General features: G+C 56.9%; 5 protein-coding genes across 5 annotated transcripts; 1 reads left to right on the top strand and 4 right to left on the bottom strand.

Annotated features, from left to right (window-relative positions):
* Nucleotides 1–848: 848 nt before the first annotated feature.
* Nucleotides 849–2,584, bottom strand: SPSK_04168 (uncharacterized protein; the record flags this gene model as incomplete). Its single annotated transcript, XM_016730979.1, has 2 exons — nucleotides 849–2,433; nucleotides 2,493–2,584. The coding sequence occupies 2 exons, from the start codon at nucleotides 2,582–2,584 to the stop codon at nucleotides 849–851; spliced, it is 1,677 nt and encodes a 558-aa protein (XP_016585508.1).
* A 1,087-nt stretch (nucleotides 2,585–3,671) lies between these two features.
* Nucleotides 3,672–4,847, bottom strand: SPSK_04367 (uncharacterized protein; the record flags this gene model as incomplete). The annotated part of the gene is made up of 2 exons (XM_016731175.1): nucleotides 3,672–4,691; nucleotides 4,782–4,847. The coding sequence occupies 2 exons, from the start codon at nucleotides 4,845–4,847 to the stop codon at nucleotides 3,672–3,674; spliced, it is 1,086 nt and encodes a 361-aa protein (XP_016585507.1).
* A 1,055-nt stretch (nucleotides 4,848–5,902) lies between these two features.
* On the bottom strand, nucleotides 5,903–9,316 carry SPSK_03918 (uncharacterized protein; the record flags this gene model as incomplete). Its single annotated transcript, XM_016730733.1, has 1 exon — nucleotides 5,903–9,316. The coding sequence occupies one exon, from the start codon at nucleotides 9,314–9,316 to the stop codon at nucleotides 5,903–5,905; it is 3,414 nt and encodes a 1,137-aa protein (XP_016585506.1).
* Nucleotides 9,317–10,306: 990 nt separating this feature from the next.
* Nucleotides 10,307–15,029, bottom strand: SPSK_03861 (uncharacterized protein; the record flags this gene model as incomplete). Its single annotated transcript, XM_016730676.1, has 4 exons — nucleotides 10,307–12,493; nucleotides 12,596–14,227; nucleotides 14,300–14,910; nucleotides 15,002–15,029. The coding sequence occupies 4 exons, from the start codon at nucleotides 15,027–15,029 to the stop codon at nucleotides 10,307–10,309; spliced, it is 4,458 nt and encodes a 1,485-aa protein (XP_016585505.1).
* A 944-nt stretch (nucleotides 15,030–15,973) lies between these two features.
* On the top strand, nucleotides 15,974–18,121 carry SPSK_04053 (uncharacterized protein; the record flags this gene model as incomplete). The annotated part of the gene is made up of 1 exon (XM_016730866.1): nucleotides 15,974–18,121. One exon carries the CDS (start codon nucleotides 15,974–15,976, stop codon nucleotides 18,119–18,121), a length of 2,148 nt encoding a protein of 715 aa, XP_016585504.1.
* Nucleotides 18,122–18,546: the final 425 nt, after the last annotated feature.

Raw genomic sequence — 18,546 nt, 5'->3', positions numbered from 1 at the left:
TCGGATAGCAAGCTGTTGGACATTGACAGTCTCTTGCAGTGTTTATATCTTTCCCGGCTCGTCGTTCGCCGGATCGATGGGTATTGTCGTTTTGGTAGCCTCCCTCGGTGGATTGTGGCAGTGTAAGCTGCAACGAAACTTTCTAAAGGAAGATTACCCACAGAGGGGTCAGCCTGCATGAAAAAACAGCCCAGCCCCGACCGAAACATAAAGGGGTGCTTTTGTGCTGTGTTTGCCGCAGTAGTATGACAACGATGAATTAAAGGGTTCCAGGGGTTTGGGCTCCAGAGTTTTGGCTCTTTCGTCTTGGGGAGGATTCGATGCGCTGACGGCGACCGGCAAGATCAAAATGCAACGTAAATTAACGAAGAGCGTCCAGGCTTGTTCATATCAATGTTTGGCAAAAAGATGGGAGTTCAAAAAATACGGTAGTTAAAAACAAAGGCCGTTAAAGGCGAATTGAAAACAAAAAAGCAAGCAACAAAAGAGAGGTGCCAAATTCCGAGCCAAAAAAAGTCTCTCGTGGAGAACATATCGAGGTATCGCAGGCCGAGGCAGAATACCAACCCAAATCTCAAAACAAACGCCAACACAAGAGGTAAACCCCAAGAAACAAACCCAGGTATTAAGAAGCAAAAAGAAAGAAAACAGAAAAGACGTCTCAAAGGTCCAATAAAAACAATTGGCTCAAAATAAGTTTCCCAGACCATTGGCCAAAATAAAAATTCAAAAAAGGACCCCCAGAGAACGCAAAGCGTCCAAAAGATACTAGCTTCATTGTGAAGAAGAGGGAAAAAAAAGCAAGAGAAATCAAATGAAACGAACCGAGCACAATCTCTCCTTTTGAACTACCGGCGCTCTTCAAAATCGAAGCTACCGAGGGGACCGCCTCCACTGCTGCCTGCTTGCTGGTCGTCGAACTCATGAGCAGCGTTCTGCACACTTTGTAAGGGCTGTTCGGTGGCTTCGTGCTCGCGGGACATGCCGCCGCCATATAATAGGCTTTGGTTCTGGCCGTGGTTGCGATTGTGGTTGTGATTGTGGTACTGGTTCTGTTGCTGCTGCTGATGAGACCGCGGCCGTTGTGTCTCGCGCAAGGCACTAGGGTGCGCCTGGATGATCGAGCCCATCAACGGTGGGGGAGCGGATGCAGCAGCAGCAGCCGCCGCCGAATTTGACATGGCTGCGTTAGCGGGACTGCCACCCACAGGGACCGGCCCGCGACCGGTAGTATCGACAAACACGTCGTCATCGGCAGCCGTCAAGGCCATGCCGTCAATGAGACGCGCATCGCGTGAAGAAAGCACCGCGTTTCCGCTGTCGCTGTTGTTGCTCAGATTGCTGCTGCTGCCACCACCACTCATGTCACGGAAATGCTCGAGTGGCGAGCGGACGAACTCGCGGCGCATGCTCACGCCGTTGCCGCCACCACTACCGCCGCTCCCCAACCCTGCCCCGAGCGAAGGTAGCGACGTAACCGGTGTGCCGGCTGTGGTGCTGGCGCCGCTGGTGCTTCCCATAACAGCCACATCACTGAGGCCCGAGTTAGTGCGCTCGAGCGTCGTGGCCCAGGTCATGGCGTTGTTGGCAGCCATGGCGCCGGCCGATGATGTGGTCGGCGGCAACGGGCGGCGGTGGTAGATGGGGCCCGACACGGTGCTGCCGGCGCCCTCTCCAAACCCGACAAGGCTGGCAGTGCCGTCGTCGCTCATGCGGTCGAATTCATAGCCATAACCGCCGGCTGAGCGGCTGGCCGTATCGAGGTTGTCGTCGTCCAGCATCATCATAGTGTCGCCGACAGCACCGTGGCCTGTGCTGCCGCTGTAATGGTAGTTGGTGCCCATGCTACGGATGTCGTCGTCATCCATGTCGTCGTCCTCGGTCATGGTCGAACCGTCGACCGTGTCGCCGTCGCCGAGCGTGCGGCCGCTGACGCTGTTCGTCGCGCTGGCGGTGCCCACCGTGCTCATTTTGGTGATGGCGACAGGCTGGCCCTGGGCATCAAAAAAGGCGGGTGTCAGAGGACCTGGGACAGCCATGCCGCTCGACATAAAAGCGCCACCACCGCCACCGGCGCCCGACGAAGTCGGAGTTGTTTGAGTGGAGGAAACCCCACTGCTGAAGCGGTTACCAGCGCCTCCACCGCCGCCGCTTGTAACGCTGCCTCGATTGGGCGCATAGGAGGGTCGCAGGGTGGTCATGCCAGAGAGGCCGGCGAGGCGGGAGATGCGATCGGCGCGCTCGGCCTCGAGGCTGTTGGTCGATGCATTGTGTTGGTGGCCGACGCGCTGGCCGCTGCCGGTGCTGCTGGTGCTGCCGGTTACGGCGCCTCCGCTGAGGAGAAGTGGAGGGATATGGCCGCCGCGGTGGCCGTCCTTGATTGCTGTCGTTGACACGGCGGAGAGAGAAGTCGTGGTGCTTGTTGGGGTACCTCTGGAAACACAGTTAGCATTCTGTTGCGAGCCCTCCGATCTCACATCGATATAACGTACGGAGTCTCTGACGGCGTATCTGGGTTCGAAGGTGGCTGTGGAAGATTGATAAAGGTCGGCTGCGTGACCTGGAGAGGCTGGGAGGCTGACATTGTCGATTGTGGTTGCTTGTGGATGAAATGTAGGAGATGTTGGATCTTGGGGTCGTTCTGCTCGCGACTTGACGAGCTGCTACTAGACCTGCAATCAACCGAGCCAGGATGTTGCAAAGGACAAATGACTAGAAAGATGATCACGGCAAACCGCGCTGCCGTTTGCGTTTGTCCTTTGTCGTTTGCCGTTGGTCGTTCGATGCCAGTTTGCCTTTGGGTGCTATTCGGAAGCGTTACCAAAAACGTCTTCAGTGCATGCGTGGAATCTTTGTCGCGCCGCCCGTGCGAGCACGGAAGTACTCGGTGTGATGGTGAACGCGCTGGATTGCGAGCAGCAGTGGGTTTTCGTTGTGTGTTTGATGAAGCCTCTCGGAATCCTTGACAATTGAATAGAGTGATTGTTGACGGATGTGTGAAAAGAAAGGGAGGGGGCGTCTTGGCCAACCTTGTCTCGAGCGATAGCTCTTTCCTTTGATCCTTTGCGAAGAAGCCTTCGCAGTTGCTCTTTCTCCCTAAATCGAAAGTGGCGTGCCTGCTGCTTTGGGCCTGGTCTGGACTCGCCGGCGAAAGGTCGAGTGGAAGGGAAGGAGCACATGGGCAATGAAAGAAGGAACACAAAAGAGAATCCAACAAGGAAGGCATGACGTAGAAAGTCCGCTACAGCAGCTTCGGGTCTAGCTCACAGCTGATTAGCCTATCCCGGCCGACCCTGGACCCCCACTAGAGCCCGTGCCAGCGTCCAGAAAATGCGCTTGGGAAGGGCCTACAGTAAGGTCTGCAGGATGTAAATGCAGTGTTGCCCTAGGATTAAGGGGAATACTTGGGCTTTATCGCAATTCGTTTCAAGATTGTCGTCTTGTCCACTTAGAAGAGGCATTCATTAGGATCGCTGGTTTCTTTCATTCGTGTCTTGTTTCTTTCGCTATCCTGCGCGCTGTGCGGCGAAATAATATACAAGCTAAGAGCTACAAAGTCAATGCAAATGCTGAAGGCATTGCTTTTATATCCAACAAGGCACATGGAGCTTTCGTGCCAGTCTTCATTACATGTCGTCAGTCGTCTCCTTCCATCCTTGTTTTCCTTGCACTTATCGACCGCTGTTCGTCCTCCGTGACGATGACGAGAAAAAGGGCGTGGGCTGAAATGACGTGTGCCCGGCCTTGCCCATGGGCAGCTGGTGCTCGACCAGCGGCACCGTATCGCCCGACCCGCCGTGGCCGCTGCCGTCGTCCTGCACGGGCGGCGCCACCTTGATCTCGCCACGTGCAATCTCGACCACCGAGATGAGAGGCAACAGAAGCATCAGCAGCGACAGTAGCTGGCCAAAGCTCCACTGGGTCTCGCCGACGTCGGACAGCGATACGGACGGGTGGCCAAAGGCCTGCGACAGCAGGACGATGCGGACGGCGACGCCAATTGCGACAGCAGCCATGAGTGCGAGACCCACAAGCTGCACGATACGGTAAAAGCGCTGCGCGCGGCTGTGCAAATACCACGTGGACAGGATGAAGACGACGCAGTTGCCGGCAACCACGGCCACAGTGGCTATAAACTGGAATGCACCGGCGCTGCCCGACCACGCGGCCGTCGTGTCGCCCTTGCCGTCTCCTGTGGCAATGGTCGTATTTTTGGGCACGCCCGACTCCAACGCACACACCATTGGCAGCGTCTGCGGCAGACCGGCGGCGAGCTCGCGCAACACAAAGATGCCGTAGATGCAGCTGAGGGCGAGGTTGACGAACATGAGGGCCTGGCGGAGCCACCGTAGGACCCAGTCGCGGCGGAAATCGTGGACGAGGGCGAGCAGGGCGGCGTTGTGGACGGCCGTCGATAGCAGGCCCAGCATCCAGATCAAAAAGAAGTGATAGGGCACGAGCGAGCTGATCTGAGAAAGACCGAGGCTCTGGATGCCAATGCCCGTCACAATCTGCTGATCCGAGTAGCTGTTCAGCAGCTTGCGGCCGATGATGGCAAATGACGAGGTGGACGCGGACGAGGAGCCGCTGGCCTTGCGCTGCCGGGCGGCACGGCCCCAGGTGTCTGAGAAAACGAGAACGGCACTGATGCTCAAAGCAACGGCGGCCGTGATAATGAAAGAAAGGAGCACCTAATATATTAGCAGAGGCGTTATGGATAAGAAAACGAAAAAAAAAAACAGAAGTCGACGATTTCACTCGAAGCGAGGGGCGAACCGTACTCCAGCACCAGCAATGCCTGAATTACTGGGCGTGCTCGTCGGCACAACCGAACAGTCGGCCGCCATCGTCGCGTAAGGTTAGGAATATTTTCGAGAGGTAGAATAAGATGTCGTCTGGAGATGTTGGGACTCGTAAGAGTCGTCCAGATGCAGCGACGTGACAAAGATTAGGAAAGAGAGAGAGCTTGAAGAATGAGGAAGGAGGACGCCACGAGAAGTCGACCAGGTCTTCCAGTCTGGAAGAGATGCAGGTGCCCAATTTGGCAGGGACGTCTCACCGGAGCTGCGCCTGCCTGCTTATATTCGTCCTATTTTGGCTGCGTCTGACTGCAAAACAAAAATGATGGAGGCAAGTGCAAGCAAGGCTCGACTGGGGCAAGCACGACGGGTCGAAGCGCGACAAATGGCCAAAATCAAGGCTAAAGTGATCGACATATAGGCCCAAAATGGCAATAACGGTCAACTAAAGGGAGGGAAAGTGCAACGAAGGAGGCGAAAGTAAAATGAAATCGATGTCAATCTTCAAGAAGATCAGCGCCTTGCCCTTCCTCCCACTTTAAAAAAGACTTGGGCCTCACTTTGCGTGACAATGTCTGATTGTGTTCGCCGTAATACGAAGCAAGTCTCGTATTAACACCGGTTAAGCGCCTGTCTCTGTTTTGCCAAGGGACGTTGTCGCAGGGTTCTTAGTCCTTCGTTCCTGCCCGTTCCTGACTGGCTCCGACGCGCCCAACATGAGACACCGAAACAAGCAATGACGACAGACGGAGCCCGAATGCAGGGTTCCGCCACGACGGAAGGCGCGAACAGTCGGTTGGCAACAGAGAAGGAAAAGAAAAGAAAAAGAAAAAGAACAAACATCAAGCAGCGACACGCGCCAGGCGACCTTGTTCGCAGAAGACAGTCTAAATTCCGACAAGCGCTGGCGTCTAAGATGCACGGAGAAGTTGTAGAATGATGCGTTTTACACTTAGACTAGTCTCATACTAGAACGAGAAAGATAAAACGACCACCAATAAGTCCAAAATGTTTAATATTAAGATAAAAAATACAGAAAATTCGCCTGTGATATAGCAGGGAGCGCATCAATGTACAGACGTCATGCAGCACCACGCTCTTCATTACTCTTGCCGCACCCGCTTGGAAGACCGTGGCAACAGAGACAGCGCGGCACGGGCGGCGCGCGATGTGAGGCTTCCACCGCCGTTGGATCGGGTCTGGCCGTTGTCGCTGACGTCTTCAATGTCGTCGACAATGCTGGGACCGGGGCCCTCTTCCTCGCCATCACTGTCAGGATTCGGGATCCACTGGGCCGACGCCAGTGAGCGCTTCTTTGTGCGCCGTACCTCGCCGGGCCGTAGTGGTGTGAGTTTGGAGGCCGCCGATGGTGTGCCATCTGCCGGAAGAAAGCGGCTGGCCTGGGCGGTGCCATTGGTTTCGGGAGCGTCGCTGCGCCGCTGTTTCAGAACGTTGAGCGGCCGACTGCGTGCTGTCGGCTTGTGGTGTGCCAGACCCGGTGACAGGGACAATGTCAGTGGCATCTCTCCGTCGGTTCCGTCGTTGTCCCCTTCCTGTTCTTCTTCTTCCCCGTTCCCGGCGTCTGCCCTCGTCAGCTTTTCGCCCATGCTAAGGTCGACGCTTGCTGCGCGGGCATGCCGGCCAGTATTTTCGCCGCCGCCGCCGTCGTCGTAGACGTCTTCAATATCCTCCGGATGTGCGTTTGGCTGCGAGTTGGACGGTGTGCTTGCACCCTCAAAGTCTGCGTAGATGTCGGCGAGCTTCTCGGCCTTTTTGACTCTAATTACAGCGGTGTTGGGGAGCCTGGTGCCTCGTCGCCGACCTCCTGTCCCATTCGTATGCTCGGCCGGAACGTCCTCTGCCTCCGACTCAGATACGTGCCTCTCGGCGTTGCCGTTTGCCTTGACCGCTCGTCCCTTCCGTGTGCGTGAGCGTGGTTGTACCAGAGCCTCGGCTGCCTCTCCCGTGGACGATTGTGACTCAGCGGGGTTGGCATAGGTGCCACTTGTAATCTTGGACTTACCGCCTTTGGCAGCGGCCATGGCGCGTACAACCGCGCCCGAAGAAGGAATCGCGGACGAGTCACTGCCCTCGTTTGCTTCGGCAGCGCCATCTGCCGCCGCCTCTTCACCCTCTGCACCGGCATTGGTTTCGACTTCGTTGTCTTCGTCATTGTCGTCGTAGTTCATATCCCAGGCTTGGCCGACGGCTGCGTTCGCATCGTACTCCTTGATCAGAGCCTCGCAGATCTGGCGCACAGACTTGCGATGGTAGTTCGGGACGGACCGCTTCAGCCGGCTCCACACCAGCTCACGCGCTGCTCGGTTGTATTTTTTCCGGTAGGGTGCGTCGACGATGCGCGTCCAAGGGATCTTGTCTTCGCGCCCAACATTGGACTCGCGGATTGAGAGTACAAGCTGGTGCTTGTCCTCGGTCGACATGGAACGCACCTGTTTCCGTGTGCGGTCATTGATGGGGCGCTCTGTTTCGGGTACTGTGAGGCCATCCTCGTCGGGCGTGATGCCGAGCAGCGGCAGGCTGGTTTTCGCAGGTGTATCCTTGGGTGTGCCTTTCGCTGGCGCTGAACCGAACTGGCCGTGCATCTTTTGGGCTTTGATCTGGCTGTTGGACAGCTCGACCGGGGCAGGCGGGCCCACAAACTCTCCATCCTCGTTGAAGTGGTAGGCTTCGTGGATCTGCCGCCACTTGATGCGACACTGCCGAGCCGTCCGTGTATGACCCATGCGCTCGCTCACCACGTGCCAGGGAATATCGCGCACAGCCGATGGCTGCAGCGTTGACGTGTCTTGGTTGCGTGAGCTCTGCACTTCACGTAGGATCTGGCCGACGATCTGGCCCAGCCACTTCTCCTCCTCGAACCGCCAGTATGACAGGAGCACATTGTCGCCGCACGCCACGCGTTCGTCCCAGCGCTTGCGCACATCTTCGCTCGACCGGTCCATGGCGGCGCCAATCACCGACCATTTGTTGCCATGCTTGGCCACGAGCCCCGCGAGCTCAGCGTCTTGGTCGTCTGTCCAGTGATAGCGTTGCTTGAAGTTGTGGAAGATACGACGACACCGCAGAATGACCTGCAACCGCTTTTTATTTGGGAAGTCGAAGGCCATAGCATCCCAAAGGGCGGAGTGTTTCTGGGCATTGTCGTGGACCAGCTCGTTAAAGTCTGCTTGTGAAATTTGGTTCTCCTCCATGTACTTGGCCGCAGCGTCTTTCAGCAATTCCACCTCGTGTGGCTCAAAGTTGCCCTGGGGCCCCTTCTTCGACGAGCTTCCACCTCCAGCAGATGCCGCAACAGAGACCCGCGAGGCAGGTGTCCGTTCGGCGGCCCGCTTTTTTGCGCTGCGTGGGACGGGTGTCTCTGGCTTCGCTTCGCCAGCGCCTTCCGCCACTTCCGCAGCGGCTCGTTTCCGTTTCCGTGGGGATATTGTAGCTGGCCGTTCGTCTGGTGTTGCTGGTACATTTTGACGTCCTATAACCTCGGCAGACTCAGCTGCCGGTTCTCCGCTGTTCACAGCGCCGCCCAAGGCCGAGGATACAGTTTCTTCTGGCGCAGCAGTCTGGTCTAGGTCTGAGACGTAAGGCGCCTTGGCAACTTGTCGTTTGGATCGTTGACGTACAGCACGATTCTGTGTTCGTACTGAGTGAGACGCAATCGGTGGTACTTCGTCGCTTGGCTGTTCTGCTGTTGGCTCCTCGTCTCCGGCCTCATCGGATTCAGCGTCACCCGCAACGTCCCGGCGCGAGCCTTGTGGGAGAACACTCGGGATGTCCTCAATGTCGTCATCCGAGCTCTCGACCTCGTCGCTGGCGGCCGCTCCAGAGGCCGTAACAGCCGGATCGTCTGCATCGTCCTCCGCCCCATCCGCGTCATCCTCTGGATTGCTGGTCTCCTCAGCCTCGTCAACCTTGCTGATTGGGACGTCGGCGCCCTCGCTCTCAGCGTCGTTAGGCTCGGAGTCGGAGTCAGACTCTGAGTCGGAGTCGCTGCCAGACGAGCTGCTGTCGCTGTCGTCGTCCGAATCGTTGGAGTCGCCGGTGTCTAGTTTTGCGGGGGCGCCCGTCGCCTTGGCCTTCTTTCTTGAGATTGATGGCTTCTCCGAGGCGCTCTTATCGCCGTCTTCGTCGTCGCTATCACTGTCATCGTCGCTGGCAGACTCCTCTTCGCTCGAGCTGTCGCTGTCGCTGTCCTCGTCCGACGAGCTAGAGGAGGAGCTGGGTTTGCTTGTACTGGACTTGCTGGCGCTCACTGCTGGCTTTGGCGGGGCGCTCTTGAACGTCATTCTCTGCACAGGTGGTGCATCGTCGTCCGAATCGTCATCGTCCGAGTCATCGCTCTTATCGTTACTCGCGACTCCGCGACGGGACCCGCCATATCCCTGAGAGAACGCGGCTTCGTCCTCGTAGAGCTCGGTCTTGGTATTGGAGGGAGGCAAAATGACGGACTCAGAGTCGGAGTCGGAGGGCGCGGTGGCCGTGCGTCGTGTCGGCTTGGCCATGGGCGCTGTTGTGCTGTTGTGTTCGTGATGTTTGTTGATGGCCGTCGGCGAATTCTTGGCGCTAAGTGGTCTTGCCTCTGTAGGAGCGGCTCACGAGGCTGCAGTTTTGGATGGCAGGCGCGTCGCACTTCGGCCTGTCGGATAGTGTCGGTCTTGTCGGTTTTGCTGATCGGGTCGGTCGCGGTTTCTCGTCTTGTCGCGCGTATCCAAAATACTTTCGATTGCGCCCATAAACGGAAGGCGCGACTGCACAGGGTATATTGCGTTCCTTCCCCAGCCGGTCCTGCCACTTTAGGAACATGCGCAAACAAAGACTTTGTCACGTTAATGAATTGCGCAGACTGTCGCGTCTTCTGCTGGCCGTGAGGCGTTCTGGGACCGCCGCTGCGTTGTACTTTCGTGCGCCGTGGTCTGGGAGGCTGGGACTGTGAACGTTTGGCGACCGAATAAAATTTAATAGAGAAAAAACATGAAAAAAAATAACAGTCTAAAAGAGCCATTGGAGAGAAAGTGGGGCGAGCTTGCGCGACAGAGGGGCCGGGGCCGTTCTGCAAGCCAGCAAGAGGTCCCACTTTTGTTGGACGTCACTTCTCACTTACACCAAAGACTAAGACAGCACCTCCGCATAACAAAACCACTTTACGGTCATTTTTGGGAGCAATGCATGAGCATTGAGAAGCATGAGAAGGAAGTGAATTGCAATGTGCAGTGTTTCTGAGATGCAAACGAATTTCTCGATATGTGACTTCTTTATATCTGCGGGGTCCTATTCCTTCACCCTGCGCATTCACTTGGAATTCCCTTTACCAAAAGTTTCCATGAAATCGTCTCCAACCGCCATTCCTTCACCACAACTGCCTCCGTCTCTGCCATTATGAAAACCGTCTACCGATGGCCCCACTGCAGCATTTCATGCCGTCTTCCCTGTCTCTTCGTCCAACCTTTCAATATTGTCGGCTTCATCTCCATCCTCGATCGTCTTCAAAAACTCTATTCGTCGATCTTCTCGCCATCTTTTTCAACGTCTTCGTTGATACGCAGTTTGGGACCCTCTCCCAGCTTGCAATGAATATTACCAACGCTGTCAACGCTGTCAACGCTGCCCGTTACAGCACTTGCAGCAAGCGTCGTCTCCGCAGCTTCCAGCCTCTGCATGAGGCTCCGGCCCCGTGCGTGGCAGCCTCCGTGGGCCACATTGGATTCAGGCGAAGAGGCAATCGGCTCGCCAGAGGATTTGTGCATTTGATTTCCCAGTGGCGTTTCAGGCCGGCATCCCTCCCTGAAGAACTCTTCAAAAAAATCCGAGCTTTCCTGATCATCATCAGACAACAGCCCCTCCTCTTCACCGCTGTCATTCACCTCAGTGGCACGACTGGTTGTCCTTGATGGTGGTAGAGGCGGCAACGGGGACATTGGCGGTGGCGAAGCGGGGCCCAGTTGACGACAGATGGAGAGTTGCGTACCGGAGCTGGCCGGCCTCTCCGGGTTGCCAGTCACAAAGAGTGGTAGGGGCGGCTCCGACGGACGCCGCTGGGGCGGGCGGATGGAAAGCAGGTCCCACAATTCTTCCTGGCTGAGCTTCTTCTCTTTGCGCGAAGGCGCTGTCAGATGGCTCACTTGTCCATTTCCCGAGACGGCCATATCCTGCGGCAGCGACTGCGGCTCTGGCTCTGACACGAGCTCGGCGGTCTTGTCCTGCACAATGCTATCATCCGAATCCTCGTCGACACTGGCAAACGTGTTGCTGCTGTCACCTCGCTCCTTCAAAGGTGGCGCAGGCGGTGCCATTTTCTCTGCCATGTCACGCAGATCATATGTCGACTTGCGCGTGAGACGAATGCGGCCGGTACCCTTCTTCAGCGTCGACCACGCTTTGGAAAAGGTCGACGGAGGCGGTGGCGACTTGTCCGGCAAGACAACTTCCTTTTCCGCGCCGGCCGCTGTGCTCATGGATGACCCGGACGGCTTCCGCTTCTTGCTGGTCTTCTTCTGTCGTTCGTGGCGCACGCCCAGCACGATGTCGTTGAGCATGTTTCGCTCCCGGAGGCCCAGCTCGCGTGCTGCCTCCCGTTCTGTCTCGCGCCGCCGCTTCTCGTTGCGGCTGCGCATCTCCTGGTCGGCACGCTCGCGGAACCAGGCATCTCGTTTCTCACGGTTCTCCTTCGACTCTTCCGGCATCAGCATAAAGCTTCCTTCCATCTCGTTGGGTACGCACGGAAGCGCGAAGTCAGCCATAGTAGCACAGGGACCAGAACTACTGTCGCTTCGAGTTCGCCCGTGGCCCGAGCTGTTGTCCTTGCTCCTTGTATCAGACGCCGTCTGGGGCCGGGATTCTGGCTGGCTGACCGAGGATGCCTCTCTGTTGCGAATTCCCATGCGAAAACTGCGACCTCCCGTAACATGTTCAGCAGCGACATTGAAGCCATTGAAGTCATTGTTAGGTTGTGTAACAGACCGGACATGGCCACGCCGAGAGGTACGACGCGGCGTGGAAAACAGGTTCAGTTTCTGCATGCCGCCTCCCAGACTGTCGCCGATCTTGCTCAAGGAGTTGCTGGCACTGAACGAGCTCCCCTTGCTCGCACAGCTGTTCTGGGTGCTACTCGGAGTGACAGGGCCCAAGGGCTCACACACCTCTGTCAATCCAGCTTCCTTTCCTTTGCTATTCTGGAAGGCAATCAAGCTGCCGAAATCGTTCTGGTTCTCTACTCTAGGGAGAACAGAATTGTTGTCTGTTTTCGTCAATGAGGGATGGTTGGTAATGTCCTCTCCCAAAAATGGAGCGACATCTTCAAGAAGCTTCAGTCTCTGCTGTCTCTGCTTGTTGCTTTCCATCTGCTTCTGGGCTGCCAGGAGCAACGACTGGCGCTGGAAGAGCTTGACATTGAGATCCAGGTTCTTACTGGACTCAGACCGGGCCATTTCGAATGTCAGTTTACCCACCTGCGGCGATACCATAGTTGTTTTTCCTTCTTGCAGAGCTGTGTCGGCAGGCTGGTCCATTCTGTGTTTGGTGTTGGTGTCGTCCTTTGCATCGACGATGACCGAATCGGGCCCTCTCGGTTGCATACTTCGTTTCCGGAGAAGTGTCCGCGGTCGTTTCTGCACAACAATTGACTCGGTAGCCGGTGGTAGTTTGGGTTGGACAGTGTCTTCGTCGTTGGCGTTGGGAGCCGACTAAGCTCCGACGGCCACTTGATTCAGCCCACCCATGCCGTGAAGAAGAATGCTGTCCAGGTCGCCGATGGAGCTTGGTGCGCCTGAAGCCATCGTCCTCACAGAGACACTGCTTTCGCTAGAAACTGTCCGCATGAGCGATGGTTTCCGTCCATGTCCCGAAATCATCTTATGGGCGGCTTCGAGACCAGACCGGGGAGAGAAAATAGATTGGCGGCTAGGAACCCCGCCGTCCATTTCCTCGAACCATTCAGGAGAAGGTGAGGCAAGAGAACAGTCTCGCCCTTCTTTACCTGCTTTAATTTTCTCCAAGAGGTAGTCGCGGGTGTATTGCCATGGGTCGGAGGGTCGACGAGCTGAGCCGGATGGGCCGTTTGTGGCAACAGCGTCGCTGGCATTGGTGTCGTGCTTGGTAGTAGAGAGCCGGTCCGGTGCATGTTCGGACGTAATGCCCGGCAAGTGATCGGCCTCCAAGTCTTCTGACGCCGTTTGTTCATCCGAAAAGCGCACGGATTTCGATGGCCGGCGCTGTGAACACAGGCGCTTATCCACAGTTGTCAAGGCGTGTGGAACAGCCGGATCACCATTGGCATTCTGCTCCTGTCCCCTGAATTTTGCAAACAGGCACTCGGTGGATTTCCATCCCGACTTGATCAGATGCATGGTGCGCTCCGACGGTCTGGGTGTCGCGAGCACGGTCGGCCGCTCCCGCAAAGTCACTGCCGATTTAGCGACTTTGGGCACGGGCAGCTGAGGGAACTCGGTCAATCCATGAGGCTCGTCATTTTGTTGCAAGGCATGATCCATTAGGTCTTCCATCGACGATTCTTGCGGACTGAGGTCGACCACCTTGTCCTTTTCTTTCCGTTCGGCAGCTGTGGCAAACACATCGTCGTCTTCATTGATAACGGCTGTCGGCCCAGGCTGCGCAAGACCCTCTGGCACAATAGACGGCGAGATGGAATCTGAGCCGAAGGAACCAGATGCGCGCTGGAGTTCGTCTGCTAGGTTGAGCTGCACTCTCATGTTGGCTAGGACGAGCGGTGATGCAATGGAACTGTCAAAGGATGCTTGGTGGCTCCGAAGGCTGGCAGCTGGAAGGGCGAGGCCCATCCGAAGCAACTCGTGCTCATCGAGTCCACTCAAGTCTCTCGCCAGCGGGTGCATGACGAGTTCAGAACCAGACCCGTACGAAGACGCGTAGGTCGAAGTGGTCTCTCCGGACATAGAAGAAAAGGAGTTCTTAAGAATGGACTTGGTGGGCCCATGTTGAGAACTGGCCGTGGAATCAGGGCGCTCGTCTGGTCCACGCACTGTGGCAATGGGCATACCTGAATCTGCCCCAAGCAAAGGCTCACCGTCAACAAGGTAGTCAGTCGTGGTATCTAAGCCGACCTCCGGTGTACCATGGAGCTCCTCGTACGTCTTTTTCACAGACTCGACGCGGGCAAAATATTCGATGAGCGCAGGGTAGACCTCAGTTCTATAGCCGTCGATGCCGATCTGGGCGAGGAGATTCTTTTGCAGGGTGGCCGCTTCTATTCCACCATCATCGCCTTCAAACTGGACATCCGAATCCATGAGAGCAAGATAGACAGTCTCGCGCAAGGCGCGGACTTCTTGGACGTCAATGCATGGAACCGGGTACGTCGCAAGGTATGGAGGGAAAAGCGCATTCAGAAGCTGAAGCACAAACTGGATGTTGGTGTTCTCGTTGAGATGGTGGCAAATGGTCTGCGTACATAGTCTGAGTTAGTTATAGTATCTACTGGCACCTGTAAGCAATTTGACAAGTTATAAACGTACGCAAATTCGCGTCCCGAGAAAAATCGTGCGGAAGAGATATTCCGCCTGCATGTTCTGGGCAATGAGGAGCTCCACAATGTCGAGCGATGGATCCATGCGGCGGCGGGCGATGGCAAGTTGGCCCGGGCTACAAATACCGAGCTTCGTAGCAATGCTTTCAAGGTCTTGGCGCCGACGATACTCAAGGCCAGTGATGGCGTCGATGCCATTGACGAGGTCATGTTTGTCCCAAGCGACTTCCTCCTCGTCGACGAAGAAGACGGCGGTCAGCAAGCGGTACGTTTCGCCCCGGATACTTTCCCGTTTGGGAACTTTGAGGTCGTACATGCCGCTGATACTGCCGGCTAGCACGCTGAGGTGCGAAGAGGGTTTCTTGAGCGCTTTGATGGCGGTGACAACCGCGCTCACGACTGACATGTTGCGGTCAAAAGCGGCTAGGCGGCTCTTGAGCGCATCTTGTCGGATCTCCCTGGCGTCAGACAGGAGAGGAGCGTCGCTGGTTTCGTTGTTATTGAGGTCCTCGCGACTCAAAAGCTCCTCGACAAGTTTCTTGGTCTCGACATTGTTCGTCCACGCCTCGAGAAGGAGTGACGCTGGCGATGGTAATCGGGCTGGCGAGCAAACATACAAGTTAATGAGTCAGTTGGTGCATCCTATGCTTTGTCAAACCACTTGCAGGTTGGATGCGAATACAGAACGTACCCGGACTAGGCCCAAATAAAGAAGACATTTTATCGATCAGCCATGCTCAAGCGATCCAGATGTGTTCCTAGTTGCTGTGCCCAAAGTAGCACTGGTTGAAAGCACCAAAACAAAGTAGATATGTGTGGAGAGAAGTGAAGTGAAAATCAAACAGGCGGTGAGATCTGTAGAGATGTGAAATGGTGGTGTGTAAATCGTAGTTGGAAGAAATATTGCGGTGATGAGGATGTTGGCATTTGGATAGCATTTCGAATGGAAGGAGATACTCCGGCAACGGTAGAAGAGGGGCGAGGAGGGGCAGTTTAAAGGAAAGGAAGGTACGACCGAGCATCGAAAAGCAAAATTACCAAGTATGGAAAGAGCGATCTGGGCCCGCGAACAACTTTTGATGCTCAATGTAGGCAAGAACATCGTCAAATATGGAAGGAGCGGCCCAGTGTAAGTGCTCTCTAGCGGTGCAGGTGCCAGCAGCTGGCAGCTGACAGCTTGTCGTCCCTGCCAAGCTGTGGGACTCGAGACGGGCGCCAAAGACAAGCACCAATTGAGAAGTACGTCACGTGTGGGGATTGGTTTGCTCCACCAAGCCGTAGCTGCGCCCGCCAGTTGCAGCTGCCAGCTTTGGCAATCCAGCTTCTTTCCTGTTTAAGGCGCCTTGGCGCTCTTCAGCTATTGTGTGTAGGACAAGGAACCGCTTTCAAAATCTGAGGCAACCACGGCATTATTCCAGTTGCTAATTTCAGAGCTCTTGGCTCAGCTTATCCCTTTTCCATCCCTCGCCCCGAGCATTCGATCTGTTGTGCATTGAACTTTTGTTCCTTTTGTTCCGTTTTATTCTTCTGCATCCTTCGATCCTACGCGTCCTTTCTCTGGGCTTCACCCACCCCGTTAAGAGCATGGCATCGTTGTAGCGGAATATCACGACAAAGACGACAACTACGAAAAGCACGAGAAACACAGCCTGTGGTCTTGACCATGCGGGCGCCGCACTTCCACGCGTGGCATGCGCAGGCGCGGACAGCGGTGGGCGCCCGATGCGGCTCCGTTCAGGCGCCAGGTTATGCGACTTATACGCCGCGACAGGGCGCAGCGTATTGGATTGGCTCACTGAATCCCGGCCGCCAGACAATATGCACAGCTCATGGGGCCGTTCCGGACGCGTACAGACTACGCGCCGTGCGCAATCGGTCACGGATACGGCGGTGCTACTCCTCGTCCGCACCCACGCCGCCGCCATCAGAGACAAATGACAGCAATGCCGGCAGCGAGAGCAAGTGCCAGCAGAGCAGACACGGCGACAGCGCTGGTTCCAGCTCCGGCTCCGGCTCCGATTCCGGCTCCGATTCCGGTTCGCTGGGCGCCAAAATGCTCGAGTCGGCGGCAACATCGCTGGCGTCCATCCTGATGCTCGCGCTGGGCTTTGGCGCTGCGGGCTACGGGTACCACCGGTACTACAAGCACCTCGTGCTCCGCAAGATGGTCCTGGCGTTTGAGCCGGGCGACCCCGTGCTGGAGCTGGCATCCATGGGCCGCGGCGTGCCGCAGCACCTGGCGGGCGCTGCGGCGGGCATGATGCACGCGGCCGACGAGAGTCACGACCTTGCGCTGGAAAAGGGCGAGGGTGAAGGTGAGAGAGAGGGTGGGGACGGCGACGACGGTCGCGGCAACTACTGGATCGAGCGGCCGGAGCAAAAAAAGGTCAACGACATTGTGGGCGGGCGCGAGATTGGGCACTACCACCTGTTTATTGGCGAAAAGGGCACGGGCAAGAGCAGCATGCAGCTGGAGGCGATGGCGCAGATCGACGGCGAGGGCGTGTCCATGTTCGACGCGCACGCCGACCTCGAGATCTTCCGGATCCGCCTGGGCAAGGCGCTGAACTACGAGTTCAATGAGGACTACATTGGCGGGTATTTCAGCGAGCGAGGGCCCCGCGAGAGCACGGCGCTGCTGGACATTGAGCGGGCGCTGAACAAACTCGAAAAGGTGGCGCTGCGGCAGCGCAACCGCACGCAGGCCGGCAAGGCACGCCGCCCGCTGGTCGTGATTGTCAACCAGATGCACCTGATTCGCGACGACGACGACGGGCGCGACCTCATCGAGCTGCTCCAACAGCGCGCCGAGCAGTGGGCGGCCGCCGGCCTTGTGACGATGGTGTTCAACAGCGACGACTACTGGGTGTACGAGCGGCTCAAGCAGCTGGCGGCGCGCATGGAGGTGCACAGCATCCAAGACCTCGCGCGGCACCCGGCCATGGTGACGCTGCAGCGGTTCCGGTGGCGGTACTTTGGCGAGCGCGTCAGCAACGCGACGGCGTCCGAGGTATACGACCACGTTGGCGGGCGGCTGACGTTTCTGAACCGCGTGGCGCGCAGCTCCGATATGCTGGCAACGTGCCGGCGGATCATCGACGCAGAGAAGACGTGGTTCCTCAACCAGTGCTGGGTGCTGGGCAGCGACATGGACGACGATGTCATGGACCAGCAAAAGTGGGCCGCAGCGGCCATGGTCCTGGCTCAGGCGCTTGTCGACAAAGAGGCAGAGGAGGCGGCCGAGGCGGCAGGCAAACCCAATGCCGGCGGTGGCGAGGAAGACCCAAATGCAGGTACGGCCGTTGCTGCCGCTGTGGCTGCCTCTGGTGCTTCGGGTGTCAGCAATCCCAACGACAACACGACGACGGACGCGCCGGTGGAGCGCAGGCAGCTGCCGTCGTTTGCGCTGCACGAAGCACAGCAGATTATGACGCGGGCCGACTTTGTGCGGGAGATGGACCGGCGCAACCTGTTTACGATTGCGAGCAACGGGCAGGTCCGGGCGTCCTCGGTGCCGATGCAAGAGGCGCTGCGGCAGATCTGCGGGGCGCCCGGGTTCCGGCAGCACCTGGATGCGACGGTGCAGCGGATCGCCGACATTGAGAGTCTCGGCCGCACGCGCGAGCTTGTGGCCAAGGATCTGGTGCTGGGCGGCCGATACGAGCTGTCGACGCCGGGCGCAGCTGGTGCCGGTTTGCTGTCGTCGGGCAAGGGCGGCTCCAAAAAGACGGAGGTCCGGTTCCGTGGCTGGAGTCCGCACGAGCGGCCGCCGCGCGATCAGCCGGAGCCAGGCAGCGATGACGACACGTGATGTGGACGATCACTGTTCTTTCTTTCTTTTTTTCTTTTTTTTTGACTTCTTCTTTGCCTGTTGTCTCTACGGCATATCGTTATCAGATCTAAAAATACCCTCTGGTACTTTTCTTTTGTCTTGGTTTGGGCAAGAGGCTTTAGGAATCGGAAAAGGTGGTGGCCGGCGAGGGCTGAATGCATGTCTCACACTTATTGGTTTCTGGGTTGTCTTTTGGGCTTTGGGCAGCCTCGGGGACGGGGGACAGACCGAAAAAGATGGCGTTTTCGCAGAGTAAGGCCAACGACTGCGACATGCAGGACGTGGTGTGCCTCTTGTTCTTTCTACGTGGACAATTTTGCACTTTCTGTATACATTTTGAATACTTTTATTTTGATGTGACTGCAATATTCCGCAAGTTGAAAGGCAGGAGACGGTGAAAGTGC

This window comes from Sporothrix schenckii (assembly GCF_000961545.1).
Source record: "Sporothrix schenckii 1099-18 chromosome Unknown Cont47, whole genome shotgun sequence".
In the NCBI taxonomy this organism is placed as follows: Eukaryota; Fungi; Ascomycota; class Sordariomycetes; order Ophiostomatales; family Ophiostomataceae; genus Sporothrix; species Sporothrix schenckii.
Note: the sequence above shows the minus strand (reverse complement) of the source record. Positions and strands in the feature narration are given on the sequence as shown.